Source organism: Aethalodelphis obliquidens, unplaced genomic scaffold (assembly GCF_003676395.1).
Source record: "Aethalodelphis obliquidens isolate GAN/ISIS:26980383/991018 unplaced genomic scaffold, ASM367639v1 scaffold67, whole genome shotgun sequence".
In the NCBI taxonomy this organism is placed as follows: Eukaryota; Metazoa; Chordata; class Mammalia; order Artiodactyla; family Delphinidae; genus Aethalodelphis; species Aethalodelphis obliquidens.
In genome coordinates, this window is record NW_020838011.1 from 9,471,827 (window position 1) to 9,492,344 (window position 20,518).

The 20,518-nt window shown below is 37.4% G+C and overlaps 1 protein-coding gene across 1 annotated transcript in view; it reads right to left on the reverse strand.

Annotated features, from left to right (window-relative positions):
* The window catches only part of TMPRSS11D (transmembrane serine protease 11D), a 69,424-nt gene that overhangs the window by 14,614 nt on the left and 34,292 nt on the right, over positions 1 to 20,518 (reverse strand). The window contains exon 4 of the mRNA XM_027089639.1: positions 13,330 to 13,397. Coding sequence (XP_026945440.1) covers positions 13,330 to 13,397 — 68 coding nt within the window. The remainder of the gene's footprint in view (positions 1 to 13,329; positions 13,398 to 20,518) is intronic.

A 20,518-nucleotide genomic window follows, 5' to 3' on the forward strand; every position in this document is an offset into this window, starting at 1 on the left:
CATTACTTAAGAAATTTAACATTAGAACAGATTCACATAACAGTGTTTCTGTATGTAATGATATATCACATTGCTACCCCACAAACACTAGATTTCAGTGCATAGTACACTGTACCCACCATTCAGGATAGCTTGTTTTAAAGTCAGAATGGCAGAGTTTGAACACCAGCTCTGCTATTTACTGTTGGACTTTAGGTAAGTTTTTGTTTCTTAATCTTTCTGTACCTGTATCCTCACATTAAAATGGGTTATTATGAAGATTATATGAATTAACATATGTAAGACTTTTGGGAAGAGTACATAGCATACAGTAAGTATGCTGTAAGTATTAGCTATGGTTAGACTTCACAAATCTTCAAAAAACCCCACTCATCTCATTAAACAAACTTATAAAGAGATGAACTTCCAAGTTTATGTGACTTATAGGCTCAAGTTAATTTTCTGGTACCTACACCCCCTTATCTGGCTACAAAAGCGCATTTTAACTTCTGTAGTCATACGTTAAGATTTTTATCTCTGTTTCGATTAACTGTTGATATTTCTCACAAGAACCTTGATAATTTGGCTAAAGGTTATAATTCTCTAAAATCGATATAATATCCATTTCCTTCCATGTAAATTACCATGTAAATCACTTCCTCCACCTAATATTGGCGCTCTCCTTTTCTGAAAATGAATGTGCATTAGGCACATTTGGTTTTGATGCTCTCATATTCTAGGCTGCCTCCTCTCATCTCAATTGCTAATTTTGCCATAATATTCACCCCAGATATTAATTTAATATTTACTAGATAAATACTAAATAAGCACCTTTTTTGTGCTGGGCGTTATTCTTAGTTTCAGAAATTAGCTATGACCAAGATTCACAGTTGCCATTCTCATGAATAGGGCAGTTTAGATGAAGAAGCAGACACTGAATAAATAATTACATCTTACATTTCTAGCAACGTGAAAACCTAAATAATTTAAAGAAGCTTTTCATATAAAACAACCAGAAATGCTAGCGAAAATATAATAAATTCTATTTGAAATGCAAAGTTGGGCTCCTGTGAAAATAAGGGAAATCTTAGAAGACTAAAAATAAAAGAATATGAATATTACATGGTAAGCATTAGAATTGCAATTGTTTTGTGTTTCAGCATTAATAGATACTGGAGATGAGGTCATGGGCTAGTAAAAAATAGGGAGACGGACATGAGGTTCCAGAATAAGGCTAGGTTTCTCAAAGAACTAGGCATTCAGTGAAAGCATAGTTTAGAAAGAAGAAGAACTCACATCATAAAAGAAAAAAAGTTTAGTTGTCTCAGAGGTCCAGGTCTGGATGGAAAAAAGGTTCTCCTGCGAATTCATAATCATGAACCTGACTTCATGAAAGTTTTGGATTTACATTAATACCACCTGCATGGTCCCAGACACTTTAATCTAAGAAATTAACCAAAAAATGGTCCATGTGATGCCAATCCTCCTAGAGTATCTGATAGAAGCAAATGCTTTGGAGGTATGTATATTAAATCCAGACTGCATAGCATCCCAATTACAAAGTGAGATTAAAGATAAGCATACAACCTCAATGGTAAACAATACATCACGAGCTAGAATCAGAATAAGAAGAGCATCCTCAAAAAGTCCACATAATAAAATTAACAGATATTCAGGTAAGTAAATTTGAAATGACAAATGACATTAAAGGGGAATTATAAATATGAGAAAAGTATAGTACTTTTTCAAAACAGACAGGTAAACATAGTCAAACATACTTTTTAATTGAAATGAAAACTTGATGGATGAGTTACACAGAATAGTAGACAAAGTTGAAGAGAAACTGGTTAACTGAAAGAGATGAAATCACACAGAATGTAACATAGATAAAGGTATGAAAAAGATCAAATAGAGGCTAAGAGACAGGAGACATCTCAAAGTTTACTTAGTGAAATGTTAAAGAAGAGCACAGAAAAATAAAGGAGCAGCAGTATTACAAGAGATAATGAGAATTATCCGGAATTAATAAAGACATTAAGCCTCAGATCGAGATGAGTCTGAAGCATACTCAATAAAACAACACAAACACACAGATACATCATAATAAAACTCTGAACTCCAAAGGCAAATGGAAGATTTTCAAACAGTAGAGAAAAAACTAGCTGCCAAAGAAAGTTTTGAGTGAAGGACAATTTCTTAATAGCAGTGATAAAAGGCAGTATATAATTGTATTTTCAAAATGCTGAGAGAAAATTGCTATCAACTTGGAATTTTATATCCACACTAAAGTATTATTCAAGAATGAGGCTAAAATAAGGACCTTTCATGCAACACAACAAAAACAAAACTAAACAAAAGTGTAGTTTATTGTTCATGTACTCTTGTTAAAGAATTTATGAAGGAAGTACTTCAGTAAGAAGGAAATTGAACCCAGAAGAAGGTTGGTTGTTAGGTACAGGAAGACATAGGAAACAAAGAAAATGGTAAACTGGTAATCTAAAAAGACGTTGACGGGGGCGGAGTCAAGATGGCATACTAGGAGGACGTGGAATTTGCGTCTCGTACAACTGGGGCACCTACCAGGCACTGGTGGGGTACTGTGGACACCTAAGGGGACGGTAGGAACCCCCAGGCACTGGGTAGGACGTGGGGCCTGGGGGGAGTGAAGGGGGAGGAGAAGTGGAGGCAGGACGGGACTGGTGCCCCTGAGGGGCGGCTGGGGGAGGGGAAAAGGGGGAAATTGGGGAACGATTGGGAGGGCAGAGGATCAAAAGGGAGCATGGCCAGGTTTCCCATGCCCACTTGGGCCCCCAGGAACCTGCTGAGATCCCAAGCCTGATCCTCTGCCCACGGAGGCCCCCTTTAGCCATGTGGTCCTGAGGGAGTGGGAGGGAGGGAAGGGGGAGCAAAAGTAAAGGCCAGACCTATGGGACTGGAACCCCTGAGGGGTGGCTGGGGGAGGGGAGGAGTTCCTACATCCAGCAGGACCCACCCATGGTTAGGGGTCCAGTGGCAATGGGGGAGACCCTGAGGGAGATGGTTGGGGAGTGGTGTGAAGGAACAGAAGGGAACACAGCCAGTGCTTCCCCTGTCAGCTGAGCAGCTGGGGAGCCTGTTGGGCTCCCCGGCCTAATCCTCTGCCCTCGGAGCCTCCCTCCTGCTGCGCAGAGCCCAAGCCCTGCTCCTACACCCCCATCCAGGGCCTCACCTCTACACTGGGAGACCCCCTCTGAGACCCCCTCCAACGCACTGGGCCTAAACCCTACCCACACACCCTCACCCAGGGGCCTACCTCTAAACTCTGGAACCCCACACTCTGGAGACCCTCCTTTCCACGTGCTGCTTCTCCCCTTCCACAGAGGTCCTAAGCAGAGACCCCCTGTGCCCCCATGCTTGAATTCTGCCCTGCCTAGGCCCCGCCCCCAGGACTTTTTCCAGCTACGTGGGGCTCGAGCTTGGGTCCCGACCCCCGTAAAAACGCCACCCCCCACCCGCCTAGCCCCCCCCCCCCACAGAACGCCCCCCCTGCCTAAGTTCCCCCCCCCCTAAACTCCCCCCCCATAGCCAAGGCTTTTTTTTTTTTTTCTTTTTTCCTCTTTTAGATTGGGGTTCTGATTTACCTTGTTGATTCATTGTTGTTGATTCTTTTATATTTTTATTGTTCCTAACAAATATTTTATTTTTCAAACTTTATCTTATTCTTTAAGCTTTGTTATTGTTCTCTCCGTCTGGCTTACTTCCCCCGCCCACTTTTTGTTTCCTTTTTTCTGTTGTGGTCTTATTTTACCTTGTTGCAGTTGTTCCCATTATAGTTTTATTTTTCCTAATATATTTTTTATCTTTCTGATTTTATTTTGTTTTTTATTCTTTGATATTGTACTGCTCCTTTTTTTCTTTTTTCTCGCTTTTTTTTTTTTCCTACTGTGCCACAAAGCTTGTGGGAACTTGGTTCCCAGGCCAGAGGTCAGGCCCAGACTCCTGTGGTGGTAGCTCTGAGTCCAAACCGCTGGACTAACAGAGAACCTCAGACCACAGGGAATATTAATCGGAGTGAGATCTCCCAGAGTTCCTCATCTTAGCACCAACCACAGCTATATCCAACTGTCTGCAAACTCCAGTGCTGGAGGTCTGAGGCCAAAAAACTAGAAAAACAGGAAAACAGCACCACCCATCAAAAAAACAACAACAACAAAAAGAAATGACAAAAAATATGTTACAGATGAAGGAACAAGGTAAAAACCTATAGAACAAATAAATGATTATGAAATAGGCAGTCTACCTGAAAAAGAATTCAGAGTAATGATAGTAAAGATGATTCAAAATCTTGGAAACAGAATGGAGAAAATACAAGAAACATTTAATAAGGATCCAGAAGAACTAAGGGGCAAACAAGCAGTGATTAACAACACAATTACTGAAATTAAAAATACTCTAGAAGGAATCAATAGCACAATAACTGAAGCAGAAGAATGGGTAAGTGACCTGGAAGATAAAAGAGTGGAAATAACTGCTGCAGAGCAAAATAAAAAAAAAAAAAGAATAAAAAGAATTAAGGCCAGTCTCAGAGACCTCTGGGACAATATTAAACACTAACATTCAAATTATAGGGGTCTCAGAAGAAGAAGAGAAAAAGAAAGGGTCTGAGAAAATATTTGAAGGGATTATAGACAAAAACTTCCCTAACATGGGAAAGGAAATAGTCAATCAAGTCCAGGAACTGCAGAGAGTCCCATACAGGATAAATCCAAGGAGAAACACTCTGAAACATATTAATCAAACTTTCAAAAATTAAATACAAAGAAAAAATATTAAGGGCAGCAAGGGAAAAGCAACAAATAACATACAAGGGAATCCCCCTAAGGTTAACAGCTGATCTTTCAGCAGAAACTCTGCAAGCCCAAAGGGAGTAGCAGGACATATTTAAAGTGATGAAGGGGAAAAACCTACAACCAAGATTACTCTACCCAGCAAGGATCTCATTCAGATTTGACAGAGAAATTAAAACATTTACAGACAAGCAAAAGGTAAGAGAATTCAGCACCACCAAACCAGCTTTACAACAAATGCTGAAGGAACTTCTCTGGGCAGGAAACACAAGAGAAGGAAAAGACCTACAAAAACACACCCAAAACAATTAAGAAAATGGTAATAGGAACATACATATCAATAATTACCTTAAATGCAAATGGATTAAATGCTCCAACCAAAAGAAATAGACTGGCTGAATGGATACAAAAACAAGACCTGTATATATGCTGTCTACAAGAGACCCACTTAACCTACGGACACATACAGAGTGTGAGGGGATGGAAAAAGATATTACATGCAAATGGAAATGAAAAGAAAACTGGAGTAGCAATTCTTATATCAGACAAAATAGACTTTAAAATAAAGACTATTACAAGAGACAAAAAAGAACACTACATAATGATCAAGGGATCGATCCAAGAAGAAGATATAACAATTGTAAATATTTATGCACCCAACATAGAAGCACCTCAATACATAAGGTAAATGCTAACAGCCATAAAAGGGGAAATCAATAGTAACACAATCATAATGGGGACTTTAACACCCCACTTTCACCAATGTAAAGATCATCCAAAATGAAAATAAATAAAACACAAGCTTTAAATGATCCATTAAACAAGATGGACTTAATTCACATTTAGAGGACATTCCATCCAAAAACAACAGAATACACATTTTTCTCAAGTGCTCTTGGAACATTCTCCAGGATAGATCATATCTTGGGTCACAAATCAAGCCTTGGTAAATTTAAGAAAAGTGAAATCGTATCAAGTATCTTTTCCGACCACAACGCTATGAGACTAGATATCAATTACAGGAAAAAAACTGTTAAAAAAATGCAAACACATGGAGGCTAAACAATACACTACTAAATAACCTAGAGATCACTAAGAAATCAAAGAGGAAATCAAAAAATACCTAGAAACAAATGACAATGAAAACACGACTGCCCCAAACCTATGGGATGCAGCAAAGTAGTTCAAAGGTAGAAGTTTATAGCAATACAATTGTACCTCAAGAAACAAACATCTCAAATAAACAACCTAAAGTTATACCTAAAGCAATTAGAGAAGAACAAAAAAACCCCAAAGTTAGCAGAAGGAAAGAAATCATAAATATCAAATCAGAAAAAAATGAAAAAGAAATGAAGGAAACGGTAGCAAAGATCAGTAAAACAAAAAGCTGGTTCTTTGAGAAGAAAAAGAATATTGTTAAGCCATTAGCTAGACTCATCAAGAAAAAAAGGGAGAAGACTCAAATCAACAGAATTAGAAATGAAAAAGGAGAAGTAACAACTGACACTGCAGAAATACAAAGGATCATGAGAGATTACTACAAGCAACTCTATGCCAATAAAATGGACAACCAGGAAGAAATGGGCAAATTCTTAGAAAAGCACAACGTTCCAAGACTGAACCAGGTAGAAATAGAAAATATAAACAGACCAATCACAAGCACTGAAATTGAAACTGTGATTAAAAATCTTCCAACAAACAAAAGCCCAGTACCAGATGGCTTCACAGGCAAATTCTATCAAACATTTAGAGAAGAGCTAACACCTGTCCTTCTCAAACTCTTCAAACTATAGCAGAGGGAGAACACTCCCAAACTCATTCTACGAGGCACCATCACCCTGATACCAAAACCAGACAAAGATGTCACAAAAAAAGAAAATTCCAGGTCAGTATCTCTGATGAACATTGTACGCAAAAATCCTCAACAAAATACTAGCAAACAGAATCCAACAGCACATTAAATGGATCATACACCATGATGAAGTGGGGTTTATCCCCGGGATGCAAGGATTCTTCAATATATGCAAATCAATGTGATACACCATATTAACAAATTGAAGTATATAAACCATATGATAATCTCAATATATGCAGATAAAGCTTTTGGCAAAATTCAACACCTATTTATGATAAAAACTCTCCAGAAAGTAGGCATAGAGGGAACTTACCTCAACATAATAAAGGCCATATAGGACAAACCCACATCAACACCGTTCTCAATGGTGAAAAACTGAAACCATTTCCTCTGAGATCAGGAGCAAGACAAGGTTGCCCACTCTCACCACTATTATTCAACATAGTTTTGGAAGTTTTAGCCACAGCAATCATAGAAGAAAAAGAAAAGGAATCCAAACCGGAAAAGAAGAAGTAAAATTGTCACTGTTTGCAGATGACATGATACTATACATAGAGAATCCTAAAGATGCTACCAGAAAACTACTAGAGCTAATCAATGAATTTGGTAGAGTAGCAGGCTACAAAAGTAATGCACAGAAATCTCTGGCATTCCTATACACTAATGGTGAAATATCTGAAAGAGAAATTAAGGAAACACTCCCATTTACCATTGCAACAAAAAGAATAAAATACCTAGGAATAAACCTACCCAAGGAGACAAAAGATCTGTGTGCAGAAAACTGTAAGACACTGATGAAAGAAGGATGATACAAACAGATGGAGAGATATACCATGTTCTTGGATTGGAAGAATCAACATTGTGAAAATGACTATACTACCGAAAACACTCTACAGATTCAATACAATCCCTATCAAACTACCAATGGCATTCTTCACAGAACTACAACAAAAAATTTCACAATTTGTATGGAAAAACAAAAGACCCCGAATAGCCAAAGCAATCTTGAGAGAGAAAAACAGAGCTGGAAGAATGAGGCTCCTGGACTTCATACTATACTACAAAGCTACAGTAATCAATCATACAATACTACAGTATGGTACTGGAACAAAAACAGAAATATAGATCAGTGGAGCAGGATAGAAAGCCCAGAGATAAACCCACGCACATATGGTCACCTTATTTTTGATAAAGGAGACAAAAATATGCAATGGAGAATAGACAGCCTCTTCAATAAGTGGTGCTGGGAAAACTGGACAGCTACACGTAAAGAAATGAAATTAGAACACTTCCTAACACCGTATACAAAAATAAACTCAAAATGGATTAAAGACCTAAATGTAAGGCCAGACTCTATTAAACTCTTAGAGGAAAACATAGGCAGAGCACTCTTTGTCATAAATCATAGCAAGATCCTTTTTGACCCCACTGCTAGAGAAATGGAAATAAAAACAAAAATAAACAAATGGGACCTAATGAAACTTCAAACCTTTTGCACAGCAAAGGAAACCATAAAGGAGATGAAAAGACAACCTTCAGAATGGGAGAAGATATTTGAAAATGAAGCAACTGACAAAGGATTAATCTCCAAAATATGCAAGCAGCTCATGCAGCTCAATGTCAAAAAATGACAACCCAATCCAAAAATGGGCAGAAGACCTAAATAGAAATTTCTCCAAAGAAGATATATAGATTACCAACAAAGACATGAAAAGATGTTCAACATCACTAATCATTAGAGAAATGCAAATCAAAACTACAATGAGGTATCACCTCACACTGGTCAGAATGGCATCATAAAAAAGTTTATAAACAATAAATGGTGGAGAGGGTGTGGAGAAAAGGGAACACTCTTTCTCTGTTGGTGGTAATGTAAATTGATACAGCCTCTGTGGAGCACAGTATGGAAGTTCCTTAAAAAAGTAAAAATAGAACTACCATGTGACTCAGTAATCCCACTACTGGGCATATACCCTGAGAAAACCATAATTCAAAAAGTGTCATGTACCACAGTGTTCATTGCAGCACTACTTACAATAGCCAGGACATGGAAGCAACCTAAGTGTCTATCGACAGATGAATGGATAAAGAAGATGTGGCACATATGTACAATGGAATATTACTCAGCCATAAAAAGAAACAAAATTGGGTTATTTATAGTGAGGTGGATGGACCCAGTCTGTCACGCAGAGTGAAGTAAGTCAGAAAGAGGAAAACAAATACCGTATGCTAACACATATATATGGAATCTAAAAAAAAAACAAAAAACAACAAAGGTTCTGAAGAACCTAGGGGCAGGACAGGAATAAAGACAGAGACATAGAGAATGGACTTGAGGACACGGGGAGGGGGAAGAGTAAGCTGGGACGAAGTGAGAGAGTAACATTGACCTATATACACTACCAAATGTAAAATAGATAGCTAGTGGGAAGCAGCTGCATGACTCAGGGAGATCAACTTTGTGCTTTGTGACCAGCTACAGAGGTGGGATAGGGAGGGTGGGAGGGAGACTCAAGAGGGAGGAGATATGGGGATATATATATACCTATAGCTGATTCGCTTTGTTATGCAGCAGAAACTAACACACCATTGTAAAGCAATTACACTGCAATAAAGATGTTAAAAAAAAAAAAACACCCTAAATGTAATGTGGTATATTGGGTTGGATCCTGAAATGGAAAAAAAGGACATTAGTGGAAGAACTGGTGAAAACGAAGTAAATCAGAGTCTAATAATGGACCAATGTTAATCTCTTAGTTTTGACAGATGTGCCATAGTTATGTAAGATGTTAACATTAGGGGAAGCTAGGTGAAGTGTATGTAGAAACGTTCTGTACTGTCTTTCTGTAAAATTAAAATTATTCCAAAATAAGATGTTTACTTAAAAAAATTAATAAAATGATATTGACAGTATAATTACAGTGAGTTATTTGCAGGTGTTACAAATAAGGTTGAACTAAAACATCAGTAATACGTGAATAACAGTTTCAAGTTTCCTGTATTATTTGGAAGAAGGGTAGTGGATTAAACCAACTCTCCTTGTTTGTAAGAATTTTTTAAGAATAATCACTAAAATAAGATAAATGGAATGTAGAACTTGTAAATTAGTAAACGAAAAAAAACTGAAGAAAATACAGTCATACAAGAGAAGGCAAGATAGTAGAAAAAAGCATTAGAAAAACCAGGATGAAGAACATAAGATAATATGGAGGAAATAAATCCAAATGTAACTATCATCACAATAAATTGAAACTGACTAAACTCTCTAGTTAAAGGCAAAGATGGTCAGAATGCATTTGAAAATGTAATCTAGCTGTCTTCTTGTTTTAGGAGAAAAATCTAACCTGTAAGGACATATGAATGTTGAAAATGAAGATAAGATATGTTGTAAAAAGCACCATAAGAAAGTCAGTGTAGCATAATAGTATCAGATATAAGAGATTTTAAGATTGAAAGACATTAATTAGTGATAAAAAGGATTAATACCTTGCTAAAAGAAATAGTTCATGAGGCAGATATAATAATTCTAAACATATAGGTGCTTGATAATATGTGCTCAAAATATATTGAACAAGGAGAAATAGGCAAATCCATAGTGCTAGGTTTTATTTGAATGACATAATTACTAAGCTTAATTGGAAGGAACAGAATTCCTATAATTAAGTCTAATAGGAATCCAGAAACAGACTCATAGACGTATGTAAACAATATACTATAGAAGTGGTATCACAAATCTGAAGGAAAATAACTTATGTAAAAAATTAAAAATCTTCCTCATGTCACACACAAACAAAGCACTTGAATAGGAACAGCAAAAATTTTAAATTTATAGTCAATATGGGAGATTTTCTTTATATACAAGATGATAAAGGATTTCTTAAGTAAGACCTTTTGCAACTGATTTTCTACAACAAAAGATGCATATACAAAGTGTTAAGATAATGCTATAGATAGGGAGAATATATTTGCAACTGAAAGTAACAATTGTTTGGTACCTCCTATAGACACAGAACTCCTACAAATCAATAAGAAAAAGACAAATCATAGAAAAAAACCAGAAAAGATGAATATACAATTCAAAGAAGAGGTATCTTTAGTGAATGATAAACATGTAAATAGGTACTCAAACAGGACTGTGTTTTATACTTCATTTATTTGATCTTCATAACAACTCTATAAGAGTCATGTACCTACCTTCCTTGTGGGAACTGTGAGTAACAAACTCTCTTTTCAAAAGTCATCATCTCCTGATTTGTTGGCCTTACTGTACCTCAAATCTTCTATTGATGCAGTATATTTTAAAACAGAAGGGGAAGGGGAAAAAGTGGTGTGTGTGTGTGGATGTGTATTTCAGACAGAGGGAATAGCTTATATAAGAAGATCTTGAGGTTAGAGAGAGTGGAGAACTGAAAACAGCCTAGTGGGACTTGTGAGTAAATAACAAAGTAGAGAGTAGTAAAAGACTACCCCAGAAATAGAGATGGTAGGAGAAAACCCTATATAGGAAGGTTTAGTAAACTTTGTTTTATATATATATATATATATAAAAGGAGACATATATATATATCAAGAATACATATATCTGATGCACATATACATGTTTATATATGATATTTGACATATCATAAGGGTAAGGAATAGCAGTTAGAAGAACTTTAAGCAAATACTATGTTTAGCATTTCATTTCAAGAAATCTTTCTGGTTGCTATGTAGAATGTGGAGTGGAGCAAGACTGCAGGAAAGGAGACTCATTAGAAGGCTGTTCATAGACAAGGAGAGAGATGATTGAGGGCAGTGTGTTTGGAGTTATGGATCTTAAACATAATTAAGAAATAGAATTGTGAAGGTTAGATGGATGGATGTGTGGGTTGAGGGAGAGATAGGAATTTAGAGATAACTCATATTTCTTTCTTGAGCATCTGGGTTGAAGGTGACACCATTGATAGAGGTAGGCAATACTAGAAGAGTAACATATTTGGTGGAGGAGAAATGATAGGTTCTGGTCTGGACTTATTAAAGTTGAGCTGTCCAAGATAGCCATATGATGTTAAGTAGACGGCTGTGTATATTCACATCTCGAGATGAGAAGAGAGGACTAGCCCAGAGATACAACTTTAATAATAATTAGCATATAGGGGCAATGAAGCCCCTAAAAGGAGCTTCAGTGTGAACTGAGAAGATGAGAGGCTTACAGCACAGTCTGACAACACTTGAGGAGGAGAAGGAATAAGAACTAACAAAGAAAATTGAGAAGGAATAACTTAAGAGATAAAAGGAAAATCAGGGGTGTATAGGGTCATAGAAACCAAGGGATGGTACTATTTCAAAAAGGATTGACAACTCAACAGTGTTACATACTGTTGAGAGGTCCAAGAAGAGGACTGATATAATTTCTTTGGAGTTTGTGATTCAGATGTCATTGCTGAACTTGGCAAGAGCAATTACTATTTTGTGGTGAGGTCAGAAGCCAGACTGCAGTGAAATGAGAAGTAAGTGGGAAGTGAACAAAAGGAGAAAAACATGCAGATTCAGTCCTACAAGTATTGCAAGCTCGTGGCTGGTACAGAGAATTTCTCAAGAAAGTACTAAGGTAAATGTGCACTGAACTGACTGAAATGCATTTTGGAAAATGCTCTTCCTATGGATTCTTCTTCTTGAACTCCTCAGCAAAACTTAACTGACCAGAGCTCTATGCTCCTGGGTACTTAACTAGGTGACTCTTCCGAGAATAAGAAAAAATAATTTTCTTGTGGTATTAGTATTTGAGAAAGAAATAGTATAATTTCTCTCCCTCTGAAGAGCTTTTGTATATTAGTTGAAGGATTGAGCAATATGGACATTTGAGATATTTATGTTAGGGTCAGTAAGGGTGGCTCTTTTAGTTGGTAGGAATATCACATCACATCACAAGGATAAGTCCATATTCAACTAAGGTAAGAATGGCAAATAACTAGCTTGTGTGCTGCCTATTATTTATTTACTTATTTATTTTTTTGCGGTATGCGGGCCTCTCACTGTTGTGGTCTCTCCCATTGCGGAGTACAGGCTGCGGACGCGCAGGCTCAGCGGCCATGGCTCACGGGCCTAGCCGCTCCGCGGCATGTGGGATCTTCCCGGACCGGTGCGTCCCCTGCATCGGCAGGTGGACTCTCAACCACTGCGCCACCAGGGAAGCCCTACTTCGCCTATTATTAATTCATAGCAGACACATCTGTGTTTGGCCACAGCATCCTTTATATTATAGCATTCCAGGCAGACAAAACCCAAAAAGCCATTTTTGGTGTTGGTTTAGTGTTCCAATCGTGCCCAGGACCACAACACTGCACATCTCCACAAGGCATTGTTTGCTACATAGACTGCATTGTGAATAGTATCCCCTGGAGTTATATAATAGAATAACCCTGTTGCTGTACCTTCACCCAACTCTCTCTCTACCCTTTCCTCCTTTTCCCACCAAGAACTGAAGTAATATGGTTATTTACATTAGTAAGTAGATCGTATGACATGTTTTGTTTTTTGGCATTGGTTTTTAAACTTTCCATGATACTATTTTCATAATATTGCAACACATTGTGTGAATGTCTCATTCATTATCTATGCTGTGAACAAAATCAAATGCACCAAGTTGTATCTATGCTTATAGATATTTTTTGTTGTATTTCCACTCACCTCAGTCCGACAACATGAGCTCTGATGAACTGGCTTCTTAAATTTGACTCTTCGAATGTTTTAGTAATCTGTAGAAAGAAAGGAAAAAACAACCTCTCTGTAATTACCGTTCTTTCTCTGTTTCCTCTTTCTGCCCAACCTTGCAACATGGTTGTTAATGGGGAGTTGACTATGTTAATGAGGAATAGAGAGTTCAGTTTAGTTCAGTTCCATCTCAGAACACATGGGAGCGATTTAGGCAGGTTAATAACCTTCTGATGCAGTGCCTGTTTCTTCATCTGTTACACAAAGATGATAATGGACAGGATGCATCTTCGCTAGAAGCCATTCTAAACATAGCAGGTGTTTTGCTCAGTGAGAGCCCACGTTACGTGATTTGGTGGCTGTTCCCAAAAAGGTGGGCGCATGAGCCAACCCAACGCTAGGTGAGTCCACTGATACAATTTACAGTGTGTGATCCTGCAACAACTGTTCTTAAATGGGTAAAACCAGATTAAAATGAGCAGCAATGGAGAGCTTGATGAGAAAGAGGAAACGAAGTAAAGGCCAGTCTTTTCCTTATTGTTTCTGATTAATGCCTAAGCAACATAAGTTATTTTTAGCATCAGTTGGTATTTCCTGACCTAACTTTAACTTTCCCCCTGAATCATTGCTCAATGCCAGCAAGGATGGTCCTCTTGAGGTATAAGGTTTAGCTTCACAGTAAACTAGTAGTGAGTGATTCTGTGACTGGAACAGTTCTGCCAAGATGCAGGGTGAGATGTACTGAGCTTTCATAATGGCGAGTGGATTCTGTTGGCTTGTACTGTGAGGTTGGACCAAGGTGGGGGTGAACATGAAAAGGTGAAGTTGGGGAAATTAAGTAGCATGTTGAATATTACATTAAGCCAGGATTTGAAGTCAATTCTTCTTGAGACTGTAAAGTTTATGCAATCTCTATTACACTGCATTTATTTTTTCAGTATCCATTCTTTAGGCTGATATCAGACCAACCAGTTGTGATGCAAAATAACTTTTTTTCTTTCTAGAGGTCTCAAATATTTTTAAGAGTTATGAGGCTGTTAGTTTTTCAAAATAATTTCCTTTTTAAAAAATTCAAGAAGTACTAGTAAGTGTTAAGAAGAGAGCAAAAAGCCACTCAAAATTCTATGATCTAGAATTATAGAATGCAATCATTTGGTGAGTATTTTAGTTAACTATGTAGAAGGATAGGTTTTAATGTGTTTATTAATATGGTATATTGTAGGAGGGAGTTTAATAAACTGATTTATCTTTAATATTACTTGACTTTAGCAGAAGTAAAAGGAACTGACCTAAAACTGAAGGAATTGCTAAAATTTAGATGTTTCTTGTAATTATATTTTAATTCATGATTTGATATTGCATCAGCATGGGCTACACTGGACCAAAATGTTAAAAATATAATTTAATTATGACATTTTTGTTATGTGGAAAATATTGATGTAATTTAGTGAGGACTAAGGTAATAAGCAACATAAAGAAAGCAAGTTGATTAATTGGTTGATATCCATATACAAGGATAAAAGAAGAGACCTATGGATAAGGATCCGTATTTCATAGAGTGGGTGAAAATTTTGTAGTCTCTTTAATTAGAACTTATCAAATACTTGGTAGAAAATCAGTGAGCAGATGCCTGAAGAGGAAGCCAATAGGAGAGTGGAAAGTGTAGTAGATAGGGGACAGGGAAAAGTTAGCTTGCTATGAGAACTTGAACGAATCTTTTAAACTTTCTTCCTCTCAATTTCTTCATCTGTAAAAGGAAAACAGTCCAAAGTGTGTTTAAAAAATTGTTCTGTACACAGTTGACTACTGCAACTCCCAGAGGCTATGCATCTGCTTTCAGTGAGCTTTACATGTAACCTTTGGGCTTTTTCACTCCCTTCAAACTTATTATTGATTCTTCTTTAATGGGTTGGATGAGTTTGCTTTCATACTTCTTTGATTTTGTAACCTGTATTATTGACCCTTTTATTACAATGGACAAAAAATCAAGTAAACAAAGAAAAAAGAACTATTTTATATTTCCCTCCTGAATGAGGGTGACAATACTATCTTTGTGGGGTTTTTTTTAATGTCTTTATCAGAGTATAATTGCTTTACAGTGTTGTGTTAGTTTCTTCTGTGAATCAGCTATACATATACTATATCCCCATATCTCCTCCCTCTTGCATCTCCATCCCACCCTCCTTATCTCACCCCTCTAGGTGTCACAAACACGGAGCTGATCTCCCTGTGTTATGCAGCTGCTTCCCACTAGCTACCTGTTTTACATTTGGTAGTGTATATATGTCCATGCCACTCTCTCACTTCGTCCCAGCTTACCCTTCCCCCTCCCCATGTCCTCAAGTCCATTCTCTACATCTGCGTCTTTATTCCTGTCCTGCCCCTAGGTTCTTCTGAACCATTTTTTTTTTTTTTTTTTTTTTTTAGATTCCATGTATATGTGTTAGCATACGGTAATTGTTTTTCTCTTTCTTACTTACTTCACTCTGTGTAACAGACTCTGGGTCCATCCACCTCACTACAGATAACTCAATTCCATTTCTTTTTATGGCTGAGTAATATTCTACTATACATATGTGCCACATCTTCTTTATCCATTCATCTGTTGATGGACACTTAGGTTGCTTCCGTGTCCTGGCTATTGTAAGTAGTGCTGCAATGAACATTGTGGTACATGACTCTTTTTGAATTATGGTTTTCTCAGAGTATATGCCCATAGTGGGATTGCTGGGTCATAAGGTAGCTCTATTTTTAGCTTTTTAAGGAACCTCCATACTGTTCTCCATAGTGACTGTATCAATTTACATTCCCACCAACAGTGCAAGAGGGTTCCCTTTTCTCCACATCTTCTCCGGTGTTTATTGTGTGTAGAGTTTTCGATGATGGCCATTCTGACTGGTGTGAGGTGATACCTCAATGTAGTTGTTTTTGGTTTTTTTTTTTAAGAAGATGTTGGGGGTAGGAGTTTACTAATTTAGTTATTTATTTTTGCTGTGTTGGGTCTTTGTTTCTGTGCAAGGGCTTTCTCTAGTTGTGGCAAGCGCGGGCCACTCTTCAACACGGTGTGCGGGCCTCTCACTATCGCGGCCTCTCTTGTTGCGGAGCACAGGCTCCAGACGCGCAGGCTCAGTAGTCGTGGCTCACCGGCCTAGTTGCTCCGCGGCATGTGGGATCTTCCTGGACCGGGGCACAAACCCGTGTCCCTTGCATCGGCAGGTGGACTCTCAACCACTGCGCCATCACGGAAACCCCCTCATTGTAGTTTTGATTTGCATTTCTCTAATGATTAATGATGTTGAGCATCTTTTCATGTGTTTGTTGGCAATCTATATATCTTCTTTGGAGAAATATCTATTTAGGTCTTCGGCCCATTTTTGGATTGGCTTGTTTTTTTCATATTGAGATGCATGAGCTGCTTGTATATTTTGGATATTAATCCTTTCTTATCTGCTTCATTTGCAAATATTTTTTCCCATTCTGAGGGTTGTCTTTTCATCTTCTTTATGGGTTCCTTTGCTGTGCAAAAGCTTTTAAGTTTCACTAGGTCTTATTTGTTTATTTTTGTTTTTATTTCCATTTCTCTAGGAGGTGGGTCAAAAAGGACCTTGCTGTGATTTATGTCAAAGAGTGTTCTGCCTATGTTTTCCTCAAAGAGTTTAGTAGAGTCTGGCCTTACATTTAGGTCTTTAATCCGTTTTGAGTTTATTTTTGGGTATGCTGTTAGCAAGTGTTCTAATTTTATTATTTTACATGTAGCTGTCCAGTTTTCCAAGCACCACTCATTGAAGAGACTGTCTTTTCTCCATTATATATTCTTGCCTCTTTTCTCAAAGATAAGGTAACCATATGTGCATGTGCATAGAGGTTCCCTCTATGCCTACATTCTGGGGAGCTTTTATCATAAATAGGTGTTGAATTTTGTCAAAAGATTTTTCTGTATCCATTGAGATTATATGGTTTATATCCTTTAATTTGTTCATGTGGCATATCACATTGATTGATTTGTGTATATTGAAGAATCCTTGCATTCCTGGGATACACCCCACTTGATCATGGTGTATGACTCTTTTAATGTGCTGTTGGATTCTGTATGCTAGTATTTTGTGGAGGATTTTTGCATCTATGTTCATCAGAGATATTAGCCTGGAGTTTTATTTTTCTGTGAAATCCTTGTCTGGTTTTGGTATCTGGGTGATGGTGGCCTCGTAGAATGAGTTTGGTAGTGTTCCTCCTTCTGCTATATTTTGGAAGAGTTTGAGAAGGTTAGGTGTTAGCTCTTCTTTAAATGTTTGATAGAATTCACCTGTGAAGCCATCCATTCCTGGGCTTTTGTTTGCTGGAAGATTTTTAATACAGTTTCAAATTCAGTGCTTGTGATTTGTTTATATTTTCTATTTCTTCCTAGTTCAGTCTTGGATGGTTGTGTTTTTCTAAGAATTTGTCGATTTCTTCCAGGTTGTCCATTTTATTGACATATAGTTGCTTGTATTAATCTCTCATGATCCTTTGTATTTCTGCAGTGTCAGTTGTTACTTCTCCTTTTTCATTTCTAATTCTGTTGATTTGAGTCTTCTCTCTTTTTTTCTTGATGAGTCTGGCTAATGGTTTACCAATTTGGTTTATCTTCTCAAAGAACCAGCTTTTTGTTTTATTGATCTTTGCTATTGTTTTCATTTCTTTTTCATTTATTTCTGATCTGATGTTTATGATTTCTTCCCTTCTGCTAACTTTGGGGTTATTTTGTTCTTCTTTCTCTACTTGCTTTAGGTGTAAGTTTAGGTTGTTTTTTTTGAGATTTTTCTTGTTTCTCGAGGTAGGATTGTATTGCTATAAACTTCCCTCTTAGAACTGCTTTTGCTGCATCCCATAGGTTTTGGGCCATTGTGTTTTCATTGTCATTTGTTTCTAGGTATTTTTTGATTTCCTCTTTGATTTCTTTAGTGATCTCTTGGTTATTTAGTAGTGTATTGTCCTCCATGTGTTTGTATATTTTACAGTTTTTTTCCTGTAATTGATATCTAGTCTCATAGCGTTGTGGTCGGAAAAGATACTTGATACGATTTCAATTTTCTTAAATTTACCAAGGCTTGGTTTGTGACCCAAGATATGATCTATCCTGGAGAATGTTCCATGAGCACTTGAGAAAAAGTGTATTCTGTTGCTTTTGGATGGAATGACCTCTAAATGTGAATTAAGTCCATCTTGTTTAATGTATCATTTAAAGCTTGTGTTTCCTTATTTATTTTCATTATGGATGATATGTCTATTGGTGAATGTGGGGTGTTAAAGTCCCCTACTATGATTGTGTTACTGTCATTTTCCCCTTTTATGACTGTTAGCATTTGCCTTATGTATTGAGGTGCTTCTATGTTGGGTGCATAAATATTTACAATTGTTATATCTTCTTCTTGGATCGATCCCTTGATCATTATGTAGTGTCCTTCTTTGTCTCTTGTAATAGTCTTTATTTTAAAGTCTATTTTGTCTAATGTGAGAATTGCTGCTCCAGCTTTTTTTTGATTTCCATTTGCATGGAATATCTTTTTCCATCCCCTCACTTTCAGTTTGTATGTATCCCTAGGTCTGAAGTGCGTGTCTTGTAGACAGCATATATATGGGTCTTATTTTTGTATCCATTCAGCCAGTCTATGTCTTTTGGTTGGAACATTTAATCCATTTACATTTAAGGTAATCATCGATATGTATGTTCCTATTACCATTTTCTTAATTGTTTTGGGTTTGTTATTGTAGGTCTTTTCCTTCTCTTGTGTTTCCTGCCCAGAGAAGTTCCTTCAGCATTTGTTGTAAAGCTGGTTTGGTTGTGCTGAATTCTCTTACCTCTTGCTTCTCTGTAAATGTTTTAATTTGTCCATCAAAACTGAATGAGATCCTTGCTGGGGAGAGTAATCTTGGTTGTAAGTTCTTCCCTTTCATCGCTTTAAATATGTCCTGCCACTCCTTTCTGTCTTGCAGAGTTTCTGCTGAAAGATCAGCTGTTAACCTTATGGGGATTCCCTTGTATGGTATTTGTTGCTTTTCCCTTGCTGCTTTTAATATTTTGTCTTTGTATTTAATGTTTGAAAGGTTGATTAATATGTGTCTCGGTGTGTTTCTCCTTGGATTTAGCCTGTATGGGACTCTCTGCACTTCTTGGACTTGACTATTTCCTTTCCTGTATTAGAGAAGTTTTCAACTCTAATTTCTTAAGATATTTTCTCAGTCCCTTTCTTTCTCTCTTCTTCTTTTTGGGACCCTTATAATTTGAATGTTGGTGCATTTGATGTTGTCCCAGAGGTCTCTGAGTCTATCCTCGATTCTTTTCACTCTTTTTACTTTATTCTTCTCTGCCGTAATTATTTCCACTATTTTATCTTCTGGGTCACTTATCCATTATTCTGCCTCAGTTATTCTACTATTGATTCCTTCCAGAGAATTTTTAATTTCATTTTTTGTGTTGTTCATCATTGTTTGTTTGCTCTTTAGTTCTTCTAGGTCCTTGTTAAACATTTCTTTTATTTTCTCCATTCTATTTCCAAGATTTTGGATCATCTTTACTATCATTATTCTGAATTCTTTTTCATTTCCTCTTCATTCATTTGTTTAGGTTGGTTTTTACTTTGCTCCTTCATCTGCTGCATATTTCTCTGTCTTCCCATCTTACTTAACTTACTGTGTTTGTGGTCTCCTTTTCGCACCCTGCATGTTCGTAGTCCCTGTTGTTTTTGGTGTCTGCCCCCAGTGGGTAATGTTGGTTTAGTTGGTTTTGTAGGCTTCCTGGTGGAGGGGACTGGTGCCTGTGTTCTGGTGGATGAGGCTGGATCTTGTTTTCTGGTGGTCAGGACCTCGTCCGGTGGTGTGTTTTTGGTTATCTGTGAACTTATTATGATTTTAGGCAGCCTGTCTCCTAATGGGTGGAGTTGTGTTCCTGTCTTGCTAGTTGTTTGGCATGGGGTGTCCAGCACTGGAGCTTGGTGGTCGTTGAGTGAAGCTGGGTCTTAGCTTTGAGGCAGAGATATCTGGGAGAACTCTCACCGGTTGATATTATATGGGGCTGGGAGATCTCTGGTGGTTCAGTGTACTGAGCTTGGCTCTCCCACCTCAGAGGCTCATGCCTGACACCCAGCTGAAGCACCAAGACTGTGTCAGCCATGGGGCTCAGAAGATA